The sequence below is a fragment of the Littorina saxatilis genome, linkage group LG4 (assembly GCF_037325665.1).
Source record: "Littorina saxatilis isolate snail1 linkage group LG4, US_GU_Lsax_2.0, whole genome shotgun sequence".
In the NCBI taxonomy this organism is placed as follows: domain Eukaryota; kingdom Metazoa; phylum Mollusca; class Gastropoda; order Littorinimorpha; family Littorinidae; genus Littorina; species Littorina saxatilis.
Window position 1 is genome coordinate 47,492,614 of NC_090248.1, and position 22,898 is coordinate 47,515,511.

The 22,898-nt window shown below is 40.1% G+C and overlaps 2 protein-coding genes across 4 annotated transcripts in view; one reads left to right on the top strand and one right to left on the bottom strand.

Moving 5' to 3' along the window:
* LOC138964931 (orphan steroid hormone receptor 2-like) overlaps nt 1-13,843 on the bottom strand; it is a 48,290-nt gene extending 34,447 nt beyond the window's left edge. For both annotated transcript variants that reach the window (XM_070337013.1, XM_070337012.1), the window contains exons 1-3: nt 13,744-13,843; nt 8,230-8,525; nt 981-1,130 (exon numbers count right to left, since the gene is read on the bottom strand). In XM_070337013.1, coding sequence (XP_070193114.1) covers nt 981-1,130; nt 8,230-8,478 — 399 coding nt within the window. In that variant the 5' untranslated portion in view covers nt 8,479-8,525; nt 13,744-13,843. The remainder of the gene's footprint in view (nt 1-980; nt 1,131-8,229; nt 8,526-13,743) is intronic.
* Nucleotides 13,844-13,897: 54 nt separating this feature from the next.
* Nucleotides 13,898-22,898, top strand: part of LOC138964933 (EGF domain-specific O-linked N-acetylglucosamine transferase-like) — a 54,233-nt gene continuing 45,232 nt past the window's right edge. Inside the window, exons 1-4 of one of the 2 annotated variants that reach the window (XM_070337014.1) lie at nt 13,898-13,985; nt 14,226-14,316; nt 14,674-14,738; nt 22,541-22,739. In XM_070337014.1, coding sequence (XP_070193115.1) covers nt 22,545-22,739 — 195 coding nt within the window. In that variant the 5' untranslated portion in view covers nt 13,898-13,985; nt 14,226-14,316; nt 14,674-14,738; nt 22,541-22,544. The remainder of the gene's footprint in view (nt 13,986-14,225; nt 14,317-14,673; nt 14,739-22,540; nt 22,740-22,898) is intronic. The other variant, XM_070337015.1, reaches the window with a different exon arrangement.

Here is a 22,898-nt window from a genome sequence, read left to right on the forward strand (position 1 = left end):
CTAAAATACAATGGACAATATACGATTTAACATTCTTTTATCTTTCTATCAATACCACTACCAGGTACAAATATAAGGCAAAAAAAAAAAAAAGTCTGTTTACGGTATCCCAACCGACCCTATTTTTTCGCACGACCCTAGACTTTTTTTGGGCAAATTTGGGAAAAGAAAAAAAATGAATAAAATAAAAATAAATTTAAAAAAAATAAAAAGTCTTTGTTTTTTGGCAAAATAACTTAAAAATATGTGGGTTTTTTGAGAAAAAAAAATCCCGACCTACCGACCCTATTTTTTGGGCCTATGTTACCGTAAACAGACTATTTTTTTGTTGTTGGCCTAAACACTATTTCATAATAAAAATAATAATTTTTGGCCTTCTGCTGAAAAGTTGTCTAAAATGAGTTACACCAAAATTCCATGACGATGTCGATTTGTGGCTGAATTATCAATAAGATAACTACTATATTATGTGGAACCACCCCTTTCAAGACCCCGGATTTAAGACTCACAGTTACTACACAGTTGATACACAGTTACTACAATTCTGAGTGACCTGATGCAGCACAGCTGGTCTCGGCCAAAAAAAAATTAATCAACATAGGTGGGGTAGAAAGTGTTAAAGAAGGTCCTACTGTCTGAGTAAAGGACAATCGGCATCAAGGGAAATTCTAATGGAGATGCTAGTAGCTATTCTCACAGTACACATCTGTCTTATTCCAATGCCAGCAGTTCAACTGCTGCCATGATAGTTACTACTGTACTTCATATTGGAGATAAGAGAAAGAAGGGAGAGGCTTAAAAGATCAATTCCTTTCTCTGCCTGTTTTTCCCAGAGAAAGCGCACACTAACCAGACCTTCAGAAATGAGAAGAAAATACCCACACTTCTCCACATGGAACCTTACATTAACAATTTATTTCAAAAGCACATACATGTTCCCAAAATACACGCTCAAAATTCAAAAGAAGAGGAAAACTCACCTTGAGTTTAGCAGCCCAGTCAATGGAAGAGAGAGCACCTGGGGGCACCTGCACAACCTGCGTGGCGTCTTTAAGTTTGGTGGCCAGGTCAGCGGGGTTGACCGCCGACACCACCACCTGTGTGCCGTTGGACATCAAGCCCTGTCCACCCTGCAAATCACAAACATCAGGCAATCCATGAAAGCACAGCTCACAAAAAGTTGGTTACCACTCTAAAAGAAAGCAATAAATGTCCCTGAATCCCTCAGTAGCATAACAGAAAGGCAGAAGGAATTATTGCTTTTAGTTTTATTAAGTCTTCTTTCAAAAACACAGTGGATGTTGGTTGGCGTATGCAGTTGGCGAACCAGCTAAACTTATTCCAAAAGGAAATCAAAAAAACCTTGCTGTCATTTTTTTCTACAGTGGGCAAAAATACGCCCAGGACTGTCTTACCTCTTTGTCTTATGGCTTTTTTGGCAGATTTGCAGAAGAACAAAATCCTAGCTACATCCCTGATAGTGATACACAGTAAAACAACTCCTTTCAAGACCACCAGACTCAAGCCCTACCCACTCAAACGACCTGTCTTCCTCAGATTTTCTCATAATGCGTCTGTAAATTTATCTCCTCTCTCCTCTTTTGAGACTTCTTTTTACATTTAGTCAAGTTTTGACTAAATGTTTTAACATAGAGGGGGGAATCGAGACGAGGGTTGTGGTGTATGTGTGTGTGTGTGTGTCTGTGTGTGTGTGTGTGTGTGTGTGTGTGTGTGTGTGCGTGTCTGTGTGTGCGTGTGTGTGTGCGTGTGTGTGTGTGTGTCTGTGTGTAGAGCGATTCAGACTAAACTACTGGGCCGATCTTTATGAAATTTGACATGAGAGTTCCTAGGTATGATATTCCCGGACGTTTTTTTCATTTTTTCGATAAATACCTTTGATGACGTCATATCCGGCTTTTTGTAAAAGTTGAGGCGGCACTGTCACACCCTCATTTTTCAATTAAATTGATTGAAATTTTGGCAAAGTAATCTTCGCCGAAGGCCGCGGGGTTTGGTATTGCATTTCAGCTTGGTGGCTTAAAAACTAATGAGTGCGTTTGGTCATTAAAAATCGGAAACTAGTAATTAAAATTATTTTTTTATTAAACGATCCAAAAACAATTTCATCTTATTCTTCGTCATTTGCTGATTCCAAAAACATATATATATATGTTATATTTGGATTAAAAACAATCTCTGAAAATTAAAAATATAAAAATTATGATCAAAATTAAATTTCCGAAATCGATTTAAAAACTATTTCATCTTATTCCCTGTCGGTTCCTGATTCCAAAAACATATAGATATGATATGTTTGGATTAAAAACATGCTCAGAAAGTTAAAACGAAGAGAGGTACAGTAAAGCGTGCTATGAAGCACAGCGCAACCGCGCCAAACAGGCTCGTCACTTTCACTGCCTTTTGCACTAGCGGCGGACTACGTTCAGTTTCATTCTGTGAGTTCCACAGCTTGACTAAATGTAGTAATTTCGCCTTACGCGACTTGTTCCAAACTACTGTAGGCACTTCTGCAGCAGCAGCAAAACCTCTCAGTAACAATCAACATCAACACAAATAGAATGAGGCAAAATACCCCCCCCCCCCCCCCCCCACCAAAAAAAAAAGGGTGTAGATCTATATTTGATTTCTTTCATTGTGAAAAATATCAGAAATAAAAAGAGTTTAAGAAATACCAGCATGCACTGTTCCTGAACAATAAAACCGTACCCAAACAAATAGGATTCTGGAGATAGTGGATTCTACAGCAGTGATAGTAAATAAAAATATGTACAACTTACACAAACAAGAAGGGCAAAGCCCATATGACTCACATGCTTGACCTTGACCTTTACATGACCTTCATACACTAAGAACTGCTTTACACATTTTTCCTACCAAAATACATGTGACCTTGACCCAAGGTCAAGGTCATCCAAGGTCATGCAACACAAAGCTGTTAATTCAAGACATAGGAAGTACAATGGTGCTTATTGGCTTTCTACCATGAGATATGGTCACTTTTAGTGGTTCACTACCTTATTTTGGTCACATTTCATAAGGGTTAAAGTGACCTTGACCTTGATCATATGTGACCAAATGTGTCTCATGATGAAAGCATAACATGTGCCCCACATAATTTTTAAGTTTGAAACAGTTATCTTCCATAGTTCAGGGTCAAGGTCACTTCAAAATATGTATACAATCCAACTTTGAAGAGCTCCTGTGACCTTGACGCAAGGTAAACCAAACTGGTATCAAAAGATGGGGCTTACTTTGCCCTATATATCATATATAGGTGAGGTATTAAATCTCAAAAACTTCAGAGAAAATGGGAAAAATAGCTCTTTTTTAGGCAACATTTATGGCCCCTGCGACCTTGACCTTGAAGCAAGGTCAAGATGCTATGTATGTTTTTTGGGGCCTTGTCATCATACACCATCTTGCCAAATTTGGTACTGATAGACTGAATAGTGTCCAAGATATATCCAACGTTAAAGTTTTCCGGACGTCCGGACGGACGGACGGACGAACGACTCGGGTGAGTACATAGACTCACTTTTGCTTCGCATGTGAGTCAAAAAGGAACTTTGAAAGTTAACACACACATCCATTTTATTTAGATGAAAAAAGTGTATGTCGAACATATTGCAAGAGTCCATTACAAAGTTACAGTGGTACTTGTGGTGACAAAACACCCTTGGCGCATAACACTAACAGAACTGTCGTCATTGCAGGTAACCTTCCATGACAATTCATTTAGCCCTAGTTGATTGTCAAGCAATAATAAAATAATGCAAACAGAAAAAGTCTGTAATTAAACGAGACGATGAACATCTCCATCTCAGCTGAGCGGCACCACTTTTCTGACACTTACAGTCCTGTAGTGTATGATTGATAAACTCATCAAGGTACATTCCTTCTCAGTGAGTTCTCGTGTCTCTGTGAGAGATTATGTTCACCACCAAGGAACTGTTCAGGCCTTTGCACAGGGTAAGAACATTCTTCAACTTTAAAGCCATATGTACTCGATGACTATACACGCTAATTGCTTTACCAACAGCTGGAGACATGCTAAATTAAGTTCCCTGCAAAATATTGTGGTCTAGGACCCCTTAAATGTTGAGATATTTGAATTTTCATTTTGATCTGGATCGTCCTATTTATAGATTTGGCAACACATGTAACGTTGATGCAAGGGAGAGAACTCCGCGGCTTTGTTGACATCCTCACTTTTTCAGAGGCTAGAACAAGCTGTAATGCATGTATTATGGTCCGCGCATGGTGACATATCGTCATTATATGGTCTTATGGTGCGTTTGACATCGATTGTGGGCAAACTACACGTTGTAAACACGGGAGTGCGTTAGTATGCCTTTAACCTTGTGCCAAAAATCAAAAGCCTGGCTGTGTCCCGTGCAAACTTTGCAAAGTGGACATTTTTGTTGTTCATTTAATGTTGTGTCTACCTGCTAAATTAATTCAGTCTGCAAAAAAATCACACTAATGCACAGAACGCAGCTGAGTGAAGGGATGCTCTTAGTCTTAGTCGGATTCCATTAAAAAGAGATCTGTGGTACAGTGGAACACCCCTTTTATGACCACCCTATTATAGGACTTCCTCCCTTTTAACTAGGACCGTTTTCTGAGACTATCCCTTCACCTGTAAATCTAACCCCTTTAAAAGACTCCCTCTTTTTGAAGACCTGATTTTCTCTGATATTAGTAGGGGGGTTCCACTGTAGTAATCACTGTCACTATTGTCAGATATTAAAACACCAGCACTAAGCGTGTCTGATCTATTCACCTGATCATGTTTATAGCCTTTGAAATTGCATGATTGAAGCAGCCTGGGCTCTCAGTCTCACAGTTTGTTTGTTTGTTTGCTTAACGCCCAGCCGACCACGAAGGGCCATATCAGGGCGGTGCTGCTTTGACATATAACGTGCGCCACACACAAGACAGAAGTCGCAGCACATCAGGCTTCATGTCTCACCCAGTCACATTATTCTGACACCGGACCAACCAGTCCTAGCACTAACCCCATAATGCCAGACGACAGGCAGAGCAGCCACTAGATTGCCAATTTTAAAGTCTTAGGTATGACCCGGCCGGGGTTCGAACCCACGACCTCCCGATCACGGGGCGGAGTCTCACAGTCACATCAAGCCAAATTAACCATCTTCAAACACAACCCTAATAGTAACAGTGCACATCATCCTAATGAAACATAAATGGACAATATGCACTTGAGACAAACAACAGAGAGGTCTTATCAGACTAATTATGAAGTATAATTTCTGTCTGTTTTGCACTTTTGTCGTCTTGGAACAAATCTGAGAAAATCAGGCCTCAACAAGGAGAAAGTTTTTAAACAGGGCGAAATTTATTGAGGTTGTGAACATTAGTGAGTGAAAATAAGGTCTTACGAAAAAAATGGGGTTCCAGCACTGTATTTTGTGTGTGTGTCATAACTTATTTATTTATTTATTTGGTGTTTAACGTCTTTTTTAACCGTTCAAGGTTATATCGCGACGGGGTGTGTCATAAGACAGCGTTAATCTAAAGAAGTCTCTTAAGTGGTCTCCTCAAAACAAATTAAAGGTTACAATTAGACACCTCCTGCAGAGAACCTCTGCCTGCCACACCAGTGTAGCCTTCAAGTTAAAAAAAAAAAGAAAAAAAAGAAGAAGTATTCTCCCTTATCCTTTTCTTTCCAAGCATACACCCACCCCCTTCCGGTCTGAGGACATTCAGCCATGGTTTCAAATGGCCTCTTGTTGGGTCAGTAACCTAACCCATCCACGTCTCCATGGTGACAAGCTGCATCAAGCAAATGCCCTGATTCCTGTTTCAAACAGCATGAGACTTCAGTCAGACTTCTATCTTGCTGGGAGTGGGAGTCTTGCACTCAGTAACTTAACTTGAAAGAAATATCTTGCCTGAAATGTTACAAATTGGTTTTAAGGCCAAAAAAAAAAAGGTCTGTTTACGGTAACATAGGCCAAAAAAATAGGGTCGGTAGGTCGGGTTTTTTTGTTGTTTTTTTTCTCCCAAAAAACGATATTTTTACGTTATTTTGCAAAAAAACCCATAAGATTTTTTATTTTTTTTTTCCCCAAATGCCAAAAAAAAGTCTAGGGTCGCGCAAAAAAAATAGGGTCGGTCGGGTTACCGTAAACAGACCTATTTTTTTTTTGGCCTAACCCTCACATTTACAGATCAACAAGGCTAGTGTCACTCTCAAATTAAATGCGGAACAAAAAACTCTAAGGCCTAAACAAAATCTGTGTTTCTAATTTCCAGACCATCCCTATTTTTTCCACCCGATCCTACTCCTAGAACTTTTGTTTGACCCTTAAAACAAATTTAATTAAAAATGACAAAACTGGATTTTGCAGGCTCAACACGAAAAGAGACTCTTCTATGACATCCAGGGAACTCAGCTTGCACCTTGCAGTCAATAAAAAGCCACATGTGTCTCCAGGAAAAAAAAAATAGAAGACATGAACCCTTAAAAAAACTGACCTACTGACCCTAATTTTGTTGGCCTTATCATCAGGATCAAACAGGATTTATGCTTTTGGGCCTAGTTCTCCATGTTTCAAATGCTTGATTTTTTTAACGCTAAATAATAGCTATTTCTTTCGAGTAGTCGATCTTTCAGAGGATATTTTCTTTACATTTCATTCTTAACAGTACACCCACACAGTGATTCACAAACAAGTCATAATCAGAAACATAACCAGAAGCAAAGGTCTGTAAGTGTATCAACTTTTTTCTATCCATCCTGAAATAGCACATTCTCACTGTCCCTTGTTAAAAGAAGTAGGACCCCACCTCCTCCTGTAAAAAGACCTATAAGTATAACTGCAAACAGCAGCAAAAAGCTGCTGCTAACACAATCAGTAAAGTCCACAGCACATGTTTCGAAGCATCTGCAGACACAAGCCAGCAAAGGACAGGCACAGGTCAAAAGTAACACTATCAGCCAGGGTTGACATCTTTTCCTGTCTTGCTGCTGCTAAGTATTGATTTGTCTGAGGTCCACAGAAAAGCCATGTGATAAAGAACTGTAGATGTCACGACCCCTTCCCTAAAGGTCAACGCCGCATTTCCATGGCACCCTTGCGCACATCAGGAAAATATGAAGCCACTTATAAAGTTATAGTTATAGATTGCAGAGCCGGTAAGATTGCAAAGTTGATACAGTTCAGTCACAGGTTAACCCCAATAGAATTATATTTATATAATGCACTGACAGTAAGACCGACAAGCTGACAACTTTTTCACTTTTTTGGCTCAGCCTCATGAAAGTGAAGCTTCTGTATTCATACCTACTCTGTCCATCTGTCTGCGTGGGATGTGCAATGAGGCAAACTTTGACATTTGACAAGATTCCAGAAACAAAATACTTCAGATGCACCATGTTTGCTATGTGTGATATTGATAATAAATACGATAAGGAGTATCACAGTGGGACTTTCCCAGCACAGCATGTGCAACTTGAAAAACTTCCTAGCCATCCAAAAAAGACATGACATCAAGCACCGTAGCATTGCAATCCATCTCCGCCTCGGAGTTAATGTTGGTACGTCAAGTCTACAAAAAGAGCAACATTTCCTCTTGCATTTATACTTATATATATATATAGTCGTCTTATAAGTTATACTCAAGTTCAACATTACAGATAGGATGAGACAGTCACACTCACAGAGTTCTGAGACAGTCACACTCACAGAGTTCTGAGACAGTCACACACACACAGAGTTGTGAGACAGTCACACTCACACAGTTCTGAGACAGTCACACACACAGAGTTGTGAGACAGTCACACTCACAGAGTTCTGAAACAGTGACACTCACAGAGTTCTGAGACAGTCACACTCACAGAGTTTTGAGATAGTCACACTCACAGAGTTCTGAGACAGCCACACTCACAGAATTATGAGACAGTCACACTGACAGAGTTCTGAGACAGTCACACTCACAGAGTTCTGAGACAGCCACACTCACAGAATTATGAGACAGTCACACTCACAGAGTTCTGAGACAGTCACAGACTCACACTCACAGAGTTCTGAGACAGCCACACTCACAGAGTTCTGAGACAGTCACACTCACAGAATTCTGAGACAGCAACATTCACAGAGTTCTGACACAGTCACACTCACAGAGATCTGACACAGTCACACCCACACCGTCACAGAGTTCTGAGACAGTCACACTCACAGAGTTCTGAGAGGTTGTGAAGGAGACAGGAATGGTGAGCCCTCCCCCGGCCAAGGCGATGGGAAGGGTGACCGTCCCTTGCGTCCCGGACCCGCTGGAGCCAGGGTTTATGACGTGGATCATCTGGTCAGCACCCACGCTGCTGTTGCCCGTCTCCATCACCACCACCTGCTGCTGTTGCTCCTGCGGCTGTCGCGAACTGCGTGACGACGTTCCTGACGATTTCCTGGTCGCCTTTTCAGACGCCATGCAGCCCTTCAAGCCCTGTCCACACAGTGGGGCCTGATTGCTGACATCTGGAGAGGAGATAGGATCTGGTGTCACTAGTGCTGTTCCTAACCATTTTTACAATTACAGTGGTACAGTGGAACATCATAAATTAAGACTCCCTCCTGTTAACAGGCATCGGAATTCCAAAATAGAAAAAACTCTGAAAATAGGCAGAGGTCCAGGGGCCGCCCAGGCCCTGGCTGGGTACAGGGTCAGAGCCCCGTTGGGGGGACCAGGGGGGCAAAGCCCCCCGGAAGGAAAACGAATTTAGCTTTTTAGACCAATATTTTAACAGTTCTCGTGTAAGCAAATAATGGATAGAGAGACAATAGTTATATATATAATTTCATTTACTTTTTGTTTGGCGCGGACAACTTTTTATTTTTTTGCTGAAACGTAATTTCCTTTTTGCGGAAATCCGCGAACAATTCCCATGCCTGTTTTAAACACCTTGATTTTTCACATTTTTGGTTCATAACATCTGTTAATTTACCCCCATTTTAAAACTCCTTTCTCTTTAACTTTAACACATGATTTTCTCTGATTGTTGGAGGTCTTTACAGGGGGGCTCCTGCAATGAGAGGACATCTTTGGGACCAAACAAAAGTGTCCCTACAGTGTGTCCTCTCGCCACAGGTATATTCTGGTACAGTTGATACAGTAAAACCTCCCACTAACGACCTTGAGAATGTCCAGAAAAATCGGTCCTAAAAAGGAGGGGCCTTAAAGTTTATTGGGAGTCTGAAAGGTCTTTTTTTTTCACAGGGATGAAAACTGTTGGGCAGTTCAGTCTTGCGCGCGCGGTCTCATGGGTAAAACTCTGCGATTGACCCCGGGTAAGAAGGTCAGTGTATGTAACCTGGAACAGGAAGAGTTTCCTCTCAGACATCAAAGGAGACCGTCTCATTGGCAAGTATGGGACATTGACCCGAGGTCTCAGTTGGTGAGCAACCACTCACAGAATACGTAGGCTACACATCAGTTAATTATTGAGTTGTCCTTCTAACTGCCCCTTCCCAACCCCTCCCATCGCCTTTCTCTCCCCCCCCCCCCCCCCCCCCTACTTCGAGGGCAGTCCATCAATCGTGACAGCAATAGGTGAGAAGATGACAGCCGTGGGCCACTTGACTTGCACGCACTACTGACTACAGACTACCACCCCTGACTCTTGATGCGTGACTAATGGCGTGCGTGTTCCACGTGTGCTGCGTAATTACGAACTTTGACACTCACTGGTTAAAAGGTCAAAGTCGTTATTGACCCTAAGTTGGTTGGTCGGTCGTCGGAAAAAGGAGGGCGTCGTTCTTGGGAGGTTAGTTACAGTGTAAAAAGCATCCGTGCCGAGAAATTCGGTCGGCAAAAGGAGGGGGTCGTTCTTGGGAGAGGTCGTTACAGGAGGTTCCACTGTACTTATACTAGTAATAGACAAAGGGACAACACGAATTTGTGTCATCCCACTGGAGAGAGGGACCTGACAACGTACGCAGACACCACTGTAAATATTTATGCACTGCCTTTGTATTTGGATTAACTGATATACTGCCAGTTTTTATATTTAGTCAAGTTTTGACTAAATATTTTAACATCGAGGGGGAATCGAAACGAGGGTCGTGGTGTATGTGCGTGCGTGTGTGCGTGCGTGCGTGTGTGTGTGTGTGTGTGTGTGTGTAGAGCGATTCAGACCAAACTACTGGACCGATCTTTATGAAATTTGACATGAGAGTTCCTGGGTATGAAATCCCCGAACGTTTTTTTCATTTTTTTGATAAATGTCTTTGATGACGTCATATCCGGCTTTTCGTGAAAGTTGAGGCGGCACTGTCACGCCCTCATTTTTCAACCAAATTGGTTGAAATTTTGGTCAAGTAATCTTCGACGAAGCCCGGGGTTCGGTATTGCATTTCAGCTTGGTGGCTTAAAAATTAATTCATGACTTTGGTCATTAAAAATCTGAAAATTGTAAAAAAAAATAAAAATTTATAAAACGATCCAAATTTACGTTTATCTTATTCTCCATCATTTGCTGATTCCAAAAACATATAAATATGTTATATTCGGATTAAAAACAAGCTCTGAAAATTAAATATATAAAAATTATTATCAAAATTAAATTTTCCAAATCAATTTAAAAACACTTTCATCTTATTCCTTGTCGGTTCCTGATTCCAAAAACATATAGATATGATATGTTTAAATTAAAAACACGCTCAGAAAGTTAAAACAAAGAGAGGTACAGAAAAGCGTGCTATCCTTCTTAGCGCAACTACTACCCCGCTCTTCTTGTCAATTTCACTGCCTTTGCCATGAGCGGTGGCCTGACGATGCTACGAGTAAAATGGCATTGCGTTCATGAGTTTCATTCTGTGAGTTCGACAGCTACTTGACTAAATATTGTATTTTCGCCTTACCCGACTTGTTTTAATTCAAGTAACTCTAGTGTTTCTGTATGGAATGATGGATCTGTGGTTAGGCGTTGTATTTGTTCCACTTCCAGTACAGAAGTCAGAGGATCTTTTTCGTGCGCACTTTGTCTTGTGCTTGCGTGTACACACGGGGGTGTTCGGACACCGAGGAGAGTCTGCACACAAAGTTGACTCTGAGAAATAAATCTCTCGCCGAACGTGGGGACGAACTCAAAACTGGGTCTAAAAAGGGAGGGAGTCTTTAACCCCTTCACTGCCCACCCCGTATGTAATACGTGGTCATTTTCGGTTTGTCGTACGCCCATAACCGTATCTCATACGTGGGATTTGTGTCAACAACATTTCAGGACATTTCTGAAAACTAAATGGGAGGTAACCACTGTCCAAGTACTTGTAGGGGTTCTAAACACAGTTCTTTCCCATAGACCGTTCGGATAAGTTACTACTACGTGTTGAAAACTGTGTTAGAAATGTAGAACCGATCTATAGCATTCACAATGGCGGCCGAAAGTCGGACCTCAACTCGTAGACCTGTTTTCAAGCGATACAGTGTTCTGGAAGCTCTACAAGAAGTGATTTATGGATTACCACACAGAAGAATACTTTTATGGGCTGTAATGTGAGTACCTGATGTTTGACACCAGTTTTAGCAGTGTTTTGTGTGGTTTTACGTGCTGCAATGTGTGTGTGTGTGTAAGTCCGGAAACTGTAATTTTTGACAAAAATGGTCATTATATCAATTTTACTATAACAATCACAAACAAAGTCCAATGATCATGTCATCCTATAATAGCCAAGGGTATAAGCAAAACACATGCCAAAGATCTAAGAGATATCTCAATAAATGATCGAGCAGGGAACAGATTAGTGAACCTACCGAAGAAAGCAAAATTTTGCCCTGGCACACAGCAATACCAAAATGCTGTTATACTGTGGCAGTGAAGGGGTTAATCGGAGGGTCCGAACTCTAAAGTAAAACTAAAACTAGTAAAAGGGGAGTTCCACTGTACATTCTGTTAACATGTCTTAAACTTTAAGTAAAAAAAAACCCACCCTAGAACAAAACTTGACTAAATGTAAAAACAAGTCGCGTAAAGCTAAATTACTACATTTACGATTTAGTCACCTGAACGCACTGCATTTTTTCATCAAGACAATTATTATTGCTTCATCAATACCTCGGTGGCAAGGAAATACCGCACACTCACAGCACACTTTCACGTGAAAAACGTACTGATATTGACAAGCCAGTATAGTGCAGTAGCACTTGCGCTTAACAGGAACGCAAGCTTTTTTAAAATTCTTTTTAACTTTCTGAGCTTGTTTTTAATCCAAACATAACATTTCTATCTGTTTTTGGAGTCAGGATAATTGATAAAGAATAAGATTAAAGCATTTTTGAATTGATTACCAATACATTTATTTGAATTAGAATTTTCTAATTTTTAAATCTAATGACAAATCATTAATTGATTTTTAAGCTACAATAAGCTGAATTGAAATCCCATAGTCTGGGCTGTGTCGAAGATAATAGATTGCTTGACCAAAATTGCAATCAATTTGATCGAAAAATTAGGGTGTGACAGTGTCACCTCAACTTTCACAAAAAGCTGGATATCATTATGACGCCATCAAAATCAAACTAATCAGACATTTATTTATCCAAAAAATAAAACAAACGCCTGGGAATGATATATACCCAATTCTCCCGTAATCTCAGTCTCATACATGTACATTTTTATGAAGATCAGTCTAGCAGTTTGCTCTACACAGTGACACACACCACCACCCTTGTCTCCATTCCCTGTCTATGCTAAAGCATTTAGTCAAAACTTGACTGAATGTAAAAACTACAAATAAATTCCAAATAAAATGATAATAATATAATAAGTGGATCATGCGTCCGATTCCCAAAACAAATTATACAGTATGTGCTAAACTGGCATAACTACAGACTTTTTTTGTGCAAGCAAACAGCCCCCCCCCCCCCCCCCCCCCCCCCCCCAACATGTCAGGTAGACATGTTTCCTGCTTGCATGAAAATCTAGGTAAACTTCGCTTGTTTATTTTTAGATCTTCCCTTCAAAACTACCCATGCTCATCGACTCACGAATGTACGCACATCCGCGGTTTCATACAGTTCAAACCAAGATGTATTGATCGCGCATTGAAAACGGTGAAAGAGGCCATGTCCTCACAGTTCAGTGACCGGTAATTTACATAAAATATGCGCATAACCCACTTGTCGGCCTGACCATGAGCGAAAGGACAAAGGTCGTGCAAAATCGATACATGAGGAGAAAAAAATATCAGCAGACAAACGATGACCCAGATTCTTGGCAAACATACATCTTAGCGTGTACGTATAATGAGAGCCATTTTAGCACTGAAATAAACGTAAGAAAATAACGATTTTGAAGGGAAAACTCTGAACGGTCGGGCTCTGCGGTCTGTGACCGTGTCAATGATATACAAACAGGCAGAGGTCATGCACTTAGCCCATGTGGCTGACTGCCCGCTGGAGGTTATGTTTACAGCTTTCTGGAATTGCCGATCGCGAATCTTACACAATCCGCAACAAAACCACATCTTACAAAAATGAAATAAAACTGATCAAAAAGTTCGTACGAATGCCAACAAGCCTCCAAAGAACTGGAAGCACCAATATTCCTCTCGTTTCTCCGCGCGACTGGATCCAGGAAATGGCGGCCTAGCACTCAACGAGTTTTGAGAGAGGCGGCTGACTGAAATAATCACACTTGCTCGCAGAAATCATTATCATAAGAATCCATACTGTGTATTAAAGCAAAGCAACACCTACCTGTTGTGTATATAACATCAAAACACCCAAATGTTTAGCAAAAATATGCCAAAATCTCTCAGACAGAAATAAAGGTCAGAGGTTGTGACCTATGCCGAACGACGCAAAGGATGAACCGGTATGATTGGTCGAAAATTACGTCAAATGCTTCAATCTCGGTCTAAAACACGAGGAATTGCGGGACTTGTACACGCGCAGTAACTCCTGCAAAAGACACCAAAACACCCTAAAATGACAATCTGGTAATTAATCTATTGCAATTAAGCTTACTAAAAGAGAGGATCTATTTTTACCGAAGTGAATACCTTTTTTTTTATTCAATTTTCCTTACAGTCCGAGAGATAAATGGGGCAAGGCAGGCAAAAGTTGATGCGATTCTCTATGAAATGGCAACTTTTTTTGTCAATGGATTTAGAAAGTAGGATAGCAGACGAATTTGTAACATTGACAAGCGTGTAACAACATGATGGTGCGGGTTGCAGGTAGCTTTTGGCTCACAATGCGGCTCGCCAGAAGGAAGCTACAAAGGCAGCTGTAAGGAGGAGAGGTGGCAACAGACAAGTTACTCCCGAAGTAAGTGACTCTTCTTTAGCTTTTTTGGATCCTGTTATTCTAGCATAAATGATACTGATAAAGAAAGTTAATTATGTCAAATGTACAAAATGGTCTTTTGAATAGATATATTTTATTTCAGTGTTGCATTTTTATTGCATTGATATATCACCATGCTGATGTTGGCTACCTATCACTAAGAAGAAGAAGAAGATATGTATATATAGCCTATATCATATGTAACAAATAGTAATTACTGAAAGTGAAAAGGGTAAATTTAAGTTATAGTGATGTGGCAACTGCAAACAGGATCATTGTGATCACTGACATTTCTTCAGTTCGAAAATAATACTCATCATAGTGCACGATTCATTGCAGCAGTGATCGCTGGCCCGCGCGCATTGATCGCTGACAACTACAGGGTTTGTCTTGAGGTCACGTAGGTGAGTTAAAAAAACACACATGCTTATAGCGATCACTAGCTGCCAGTGATCGGCAAGCTATCGGTTGCGAAGCGTACGTGGATTCGATGTGCATTATTTTTTTTAAAGAAAAGCTAGGGTTTCATATTAAAGGCACACAGCATAACATACACATCAGAGTTATCCCCGAGTACGCTAGTACTTGGGCTCAGCAGACTTTAATTGTGTGTCTGTGTTTGTGTCTTTCTCCACTTAACAGCTTATTGCTGGGAAACTACTGGGCGCAGTTCGTTCAAAAGTTGATGCACTAACTTGATAATAGGTCCGATTGATCGTATTAAAACTTCATAATGTTACCTGGGACCTAAATGCGAAATAAACCACAAAAACGACTTGGCCGTAGGAGGAGTTCACACCGGCCTGGCAACACGCAGCCATTGAGCTGATAGAACAGCCGAACGCGTCACACAAAAATACGTCATGACAAAGTTACACGCAAAGCGAAAGAGACTTTGACGTCATTTACTTTTGTTCGGAATTTTCCGTCTGTTCCTAGCTTGTCAGTGAAGACCTGACGTGAGTAAGCTTACCCAAAACGTCTTTGTTCTCTATTCACATTGCAGCTGTGAAATAATCAGTCTTGTGTCTCGGTCGTGTAGGTACAGAGTTTGCTTCTGCAATCATTGTGTTCGTGTTGATGACGGCTTCATAAGACAAAATAATAAGCGAATCTATCGCGAGGAAGACGTTTATGTACAAATCACCGAACCCAACCCATTTTTCGTGTGCATTTTTCTGAAGAATAAACTGCATGTGGTTAATTTCATCCGTTTAATGCTTGTCGAAACGAGCCATAAGGCTTTAGAATAAAAGATTTCACGCATTGCTTGGCCATCTGATCACAGATGAGGTCGCAGTTTGTAGGTTGAATCTATGAATCGGCCAGAGATAGATCTGCATTTCTGGTCAGAAACCAACATTCACACCACAGACATTCCAAACATTTATATTTATTGAGCGAGCCAGTCTGAAGAGTACTCGGGTCCAGCGCGAGCGTTTTTTATAGTTGTCCATCGAGATGGCAGGTTAAGCCTGTCCTTAATGGAGCGTGAAGTCTTTATACCGAAAACTAAGTGTTAAAGCTTCGTGCAGCCAGCTTCGCGAAGTGTACTTCGCGTAGTCGACTTCGCCCAGTTAAGGACAGGCTTTTAAGCTGGTCACCAGCGTGCTACTTGCTTCAGCTCATTTTAATAAAAAGCTTGCATCAGTAAAAGGGGCGCTTACTCTGCCACACTGCTTTAATTTTTAAAGTCCCAACACTGACAGAGTATTTTTTTCGGAAAACATCTATTTAAGCTTTTAAAACACTTCCTTTTGCAAACTGAAGGCTTGTGTCCTCTTGCTCGGTAGCATTAATTTGTAACGTAGAATCTTATGGTACAACTTATTATATAAATTAGGAAATGATCTGAAGGACTTTTTCCTTACGTATTTAAAAAACACACCTTACAATGACCTTGTATCTATGATTTGTCTGTGTGTGCAACAGGTGGCTCAATGGTGGTCTGTATATAATATATATGTAGACAAACCATGCATATGCTTGCGTGTACTATGTAATATCACAACAGCTGAGTTTATAATAACTGAGAATTTAAGGCATACATTTTTATTCAAAGTGGCTCAGCAACTTTACACACTGAAAAATTAAGTTCTAAATATAGTTGCTGTCATTCAGCAGTCTGCTAATAGTAATAGTGCTATGTTGCTCAAAAGTTTATCCTTGTGAATACCAAGGTAAGCAGGTAGGTCAGGCCTTGCTCATTCAGGCAGTCATGCATGCTGTTAATCTTGATGTGTGTCTTATTCTAAAATGTGTACACATATGGACACTCAGACAGGTGACGGTATGCGTGAACACACACACAAACACACACACACACACACACACACACACACACACACACACACACACACTCACGCATACACACACACACACACACACACACACACACACACACACACACACACACACACACACACACACACACACTGTACGTGACACAAATTCATAACAGAAAGAGTTTATTTTCTTTTTCTTAATGTGAAGTCAGCATGTCCAGAGGTTTTTTTCACATTGCAGTTGCGACTGCAAGTATCTTTGTGTTTTCTTAAGTGAAATAATAGTTGCCAGTATCTTTGTGTTTTCTTAAGTGAAAAAACACAAAACATGTGTAATGATAATATAAAACAAAACAAAAACAAATGTTTGGGAAGTTTGTTACAGTTGAAATACATGTATTGTTACACATGTAGTTCATATAGTAGCTTGTATTGTGAATGTTTCAGGGTTTTGACCAGTCTATCAGTTGCAATTGCGATGAATCAAAATTTTTTTAACATACTCACATAACGGACAATAAAATTGTGTATAGTGTTTATAAGAAGGTGATAATTTATAAGCCTTTCACAAACATGTTGTGATATTTATTTACATGTATCAATCATGAATATGTGGTGAATACCTTTAATTTAAAATGCTGTCTCATTTCTCACGCATTACAGCACATATCAGATATGGCCTCAACTGCATTGAAGCAGAATAGAAAGGGAAAAAAAGAAAAGAAAAAGCAACAAGACGTGTGATGCTGAGATAAGTTTAAGACTTAAAAGGAAAGCTAGGTAAATATTAGTTCCTTTAAAGGTGTTGACTTTGACCCTGCTTTCCCGTCTAAGGATCACACAGGCATCTTGTCTCCCTTTGTTGTGTGTGCTTTGACACAAAATAGGGTTACTGCCCTTGGTCCATTCATTACACAATTTCAGGGTGTACAACGGTTGAACTAGTGATTAGTTTCTTGTCCACTGCCACAGATAGCTTGTTATAGAGAAGTTCAACTGCAACAAAAGCCATGGATGTGTGCACAAGGACATTGACACACAGAGTAATTTGCATCTGCCAGTATGGGGCAGCTTTATAATATGAATGAATAAGGATGGGATATTAAACGGCTTAATTTTAAAATGCACAGCTATTATAAAGGCTGTCATGATCAAAATCAGTTTGCATTCCTACATGTCACAAGTGATCTTGTTAACATACCAAGGGGCAAAAAGAGGTGGCTGTTTATGTCTGCTCATAACGGGTTTCAATGTTTGAATTACATTAAGGCTGGCAGTGCAGCTAAGTATGATATTACAGACACACTGTTGTTTTCTGATTGACAGCTTTTGATTTTATGACCAAAAAGATGAAAAATTACATACAAATGTTTGTTTTTAACTGGGTGAAAAATGTGTCTTTATTATTTTCTACAAGGAACATTTAAATAAACTTTTTTTTAAAAACACCCAACAAAACAAGGGTATGGATCCTTTGCAAACCTTCACAGGTTTTAACAGCACAGCTGGGACACTGACAAACTTTCAGCTGTTGCCATTAAATGTATTTTTTAATCCAAATGCATTTCTCTGCAGTCCAATTCCAACTGAAAAAAAAATAAACCATGAAAAAAATGGTCTTAACCATTCAGCTCTCCTTGAGAAAAATAAATATGAGCAGAATTAAAGATTAGATCCTCGGGCTGGATTAAGATACAGATGACGTGGTGTGGCCAACAGGTTAGTATAATGAAAATTGGAATACATGTATCTTTTGCAGTAAATGTGTACAATGTGCAGGAGTCAGTGTTTTTTGATGTTGATTTAAATTATGTTGAGAGATGTCTGGATTTTCTCGTAAGAACTATACTTATGACAGAGAGCTCTGTGAGACTGGGTTAGGCCAGATGCTGCTTTATTAAAGAGAGGAGTGCAATGCAATACAACGAGCACAGTTTGCTTGTTCAAATTCTTTCATTACTTGGAAGTGAAACTGTTACGTAAGTCGGAAGTACATGTAGTAAGTAGATGAAGTACCATAAGTATAATAGTGGGGGCACATTTTATCAAGAAAAACAAACAAAAAACAACAACAACAAAAACACCCCACAATGAAAAACAAGAAAGTGTTGTTGTTTTTTAGCCTCTAAGTCTGAGGGTACATGTACTATAATAGTAGAGGAACAAGTATGTCATCTGAAAAAACACCCCACCTCAAGAAAAAAATAGTGGTGTGTTTGACATTGTGCTCTGTGTTTGTGTTTCATCATCTGTCTGTCTGTCAGTATCAGTATGTCTGACAGACCTGGGAACCCATACGATTTCGCCGCCGTATGTTGTACGCTTGTTAGTCTAAAATACGATCAGTACGGTCCGTGGAAAATAATACGATCCAAATTCCTAGACTACTTTTTTTCAGAAGCGCATCTCGAAGCCGATCCAGTATTTTGGATGTTTAAATGCTGTGCGGAGTAGACTCATTTTTCTGAAAATACGCCAAGTTTCTTTGAGAATGCTCCCAAGTGCAAAACAGGGGTTCCCTGCAGGTCTGGTTTGACTACGTCCCTCTCTGTATGTCTGTCTGAATTAGAATTCAGACGGAAGAAGTTGGTGAGGCGATAAAGATTTTCCATGAAGAGATGAAGAGATCTTTTTACATAATATACATAAAGCAACAGAGCATGAGTATTTGCATCTATTAATGCAAGCCACTGTGTGTCATTCATTTTGGTGTGTGATGGAGAGCAATATGTCTTACCCGTAATTTTACTTTTGAAAGGTTGCTTTGCCTTTAGCAGATGCAGAAGTGGGCATTTAAAGTACTCTAAACTTCAGGAAACTTCAGAGTGGAAAAGTGAAACTCAAACACACAAAGTTTTGACTTTAGTGGTATGTCTTGCACCCATGCTCGTTGGCTAGCTAGGTTGTTTGAACTTTTTTGCACCCAACACTTAAGTCCTCTGTTTACTCGCATGAGGGTGCCTGCATGCAAAGTATGTGGTGAAGCAAGGCTTTTACGCAGTGAGAGTTGCAGGTAACTATGGTTTACACAAATTGTCCATGTAACACCATGTTACAGTTTTGAAGCGGAAAAAATCTTGGACTTGGGATGGTTGAATTTGTTGATGAATTGAAAACAATGAGACATAGGTTTTTTTGTGCTTTAAAATGTGTGGGTGTGTCTGCTTTAGCACTACAAGTTGTCACAAATATGAAGATAAAAAAGTGTACTGATATTACTTGATGAAATAAAAAGCTTCACTGTTTTAGGGCCATGTAAACCAGACTAAGCTTAAGCTGTGTTTATATGTCTCCATGATAAAATCGCAACAACAACAAAAGAATGTTTTTATGTCCAGCTCTGTAAAAGAAGCAAAAAAAAAAGCATGGTTTTATGTCTCCACAATTATTGATAAAAGACTTTAACTATAGAATGACTTTTTATGTCTCTATGATAAAAAATAAAGCAAAATACATGTTATGATTTTTGGCTCACGTAAATGTAGCAGTATGCGATGGTAAACTTTGTCTGTCTGTGCGTGTGTGTGTATGTGTGTGATAGAAACTTTAACATTTGACTGAACACCGAAATACTAATTTCACCTGGTTATTATCCAAGCAACATCTTCAAAGTATTGAAGCAATGATCAACATTTCGTCGGCATGTGTGTAGTAAAAGTGTGTATCCAAAGAAAACGGGTGGTGGGGGGTTTTGAGGGGGTAAATGCAGGTGACTGGTTTGTGTCGTGTGTGGTATGTAGACCAGGTCAGGGGTCAAGATCAGGTCAGGTCGCGTGAAGGATTGTGGTATAGATTCACTTTTCAGTTCTCACCTCTGCATTCGCCGATTCGGGGAAGACGATTTCACATTGTTCGGTTGCTTAGCTGCAGAAAAATAGATAAAGACGATACCAAAGGAGATTTCCTACAGTTTGATCTGCACAGCGTTTTTCCAGTGTCTGCGCGAGGAAGAGCTGTCAAAAGCGCAGTGTCGATCTGGCAGTCGTGTCCCCGGTAAGTACAGACAGATCTAGTGTCTCCCACTCTTACAACGTGTCACCTAAGCTTACTGATAATCCGTTTTGTTTAATTTCTTTTTATTTCAGCAGACACGGATATCAAACACAGTGCTAGGCAGTCACCTCTAGTGAAATGAGTTGATCTGCCCGTTTAAAACTGTCCACCATTTATTTGAACATGCAGATATAAGGAAACGGAATGAATCTGTTCTCAAAGTCAAAATTAGTACGATATTGCCTCAGTTTCAAAACAGGCTCTGTCAAGGTTCTGTCTGTAAAATTTGGTACCTTGCAACAACTTCCTTAAATTTGAAAGACAGTTTTTGAATGCTAGATCTACCTAGAACTAGATCTGTATCGCGTTTCATTCTTTGATTGTACTGTTTGCTGTTCACGCACTATCATGATTCGCTAATGTCTGTAACGTTTGGTAAACTTACCTTGCAACAGCTTCCTTGTCTTTGTTGGCATTTTCTTTCAAGGGAGCACAACGTAAGATTAGCTTCTTTTGGACAGCAGGTAGAATGCGAGTTTTGAGACAACGACAGTCGTCCAAACAAATGGACTGTGAATAGTGTGTTGACTGTGTTGACCGTCAGAATTATTTTAAGAACTAAGCTGCTGCAGTCAGTTGACATGTTTCGCATATTGTAGGGTTCCCATGCTGCATAGGTAAAGTGGCTTGTATAACCTGACCATTTAGTATCAAAACACTGTTTATATTTGTGTAGGTTGTAGTCATCACAACTAATCGCATTTTGCCTTTTGTTTCAGAAAGGAGGATAAGCTACCACAAGATCGACGCTAAGAGTATGTCAGATATGCCTCGGCCACCTGGTGATGGTAGATTTCCAATTGAACACAGTACCCGCAGATCTACTGCTGATTTACGACGGGCAAGCTACAATCCAGGGCAGAGAACACTGCAGCGTTGTAATCCAACTCTTCATTTGTTTCAGGAAAGGACGTCCTTACAAATTAACATTACAACTCTCTGATACAAAGACATAGTGCATAGTGTACTCTGAACAAGAGGTTGTGCTACCACAGGAACATCCCGATAATTGAGTGTGACAGGATTAAAAAGCTTCCCAGGGCTGCAGTGAGGAAGTAGACTACACGGTTTTTCTGTTATTGACCTTAATAGCTTTCACACAGCCAGTATATGAGACATAATGGTCTTCTTTGTGACCGTTCATGCCCAAGCACGCGGAGCTGGTTGCCAGCAGGACAACGTGTCACTGAACAATATCATAGACTTCGGAGTGCAAGGACCACTCCAGGGAAAAATAACCTCATGTGAACCTGTCTGAGTGTGCCCATATCTTTAACTCTCAGTCGTATGACAATTCCAAGAATATATTATCTTGATACGCATGCTCTAGGGTAGGTTAATGATTGTAGATAAGCTTTGCCCTGATAATTATGCTGATGCAGTTTAATAGTGTGTCCGAGTGTGCGTGCGTGCGTGCATGTGTGTGTGTGTGTGTGTGTGTGTGTGAGTGTGTGTGTGTGTGTGTGTGTGTGTGTGTGTGTGTGTGTGTGTGTGTGTGTGTGAGTGAGAGAGAGAGGATTGCACAAGATCTCCTTCAGGGACAACTACACCAACAACAAATACATAGTCATTTTATCTGTTTGCCTTCTTTTGAAAATTATACATGGAGCAGATATGATGCGTTAGTTTTAACTCTGTGTGTGTGTGTGTGTGTGTGTGTGTGTGTGTGTGTGTGTGTGTGTGTGTGTGTGTGATGGAGTGATTGAGTTTGTGTTACTGTTTGTCGATTTCTTACGGGAGCCTTGAAGGCTTCGCCTCTTGTTTTGTATGTCTTTATAATAAAAGTGAAGCATTAAGTAATGAATGTTTTTATGTCTCCATAATATGACTGACAAATGTTTTATCTTTTCTTTGTATTATCTCATCAGAAGCATGCCAGCCTGCCGTTCACTGAAGATGGTGGTGTTGGTGGTGATGACGGTAATGTTGTCGTGGCGACCTGGCAATGCCGCAACCACTGCAGACTGGGGTGGCCTGAATCTGCCTGAAGAACATGTGCCGTACTTCTTTCACAACAATCCTAACGTTCGAGAAAAATGCTCCAAGGATCACACCTGTCCATACAAGGTATTCCAATAAAGTGTTTTATATGTGTGTGTGTGTGTGTGTGTGTGTGTTTGTGTGTGCGTGACTGTTTATTTTTGTGTGACTGCAATTTGTTTTCCAATAAACCTAGCTGGTAGAAATATATGTTGGTGCTAGTTCATTAGAATTGGTTTGCTTTGT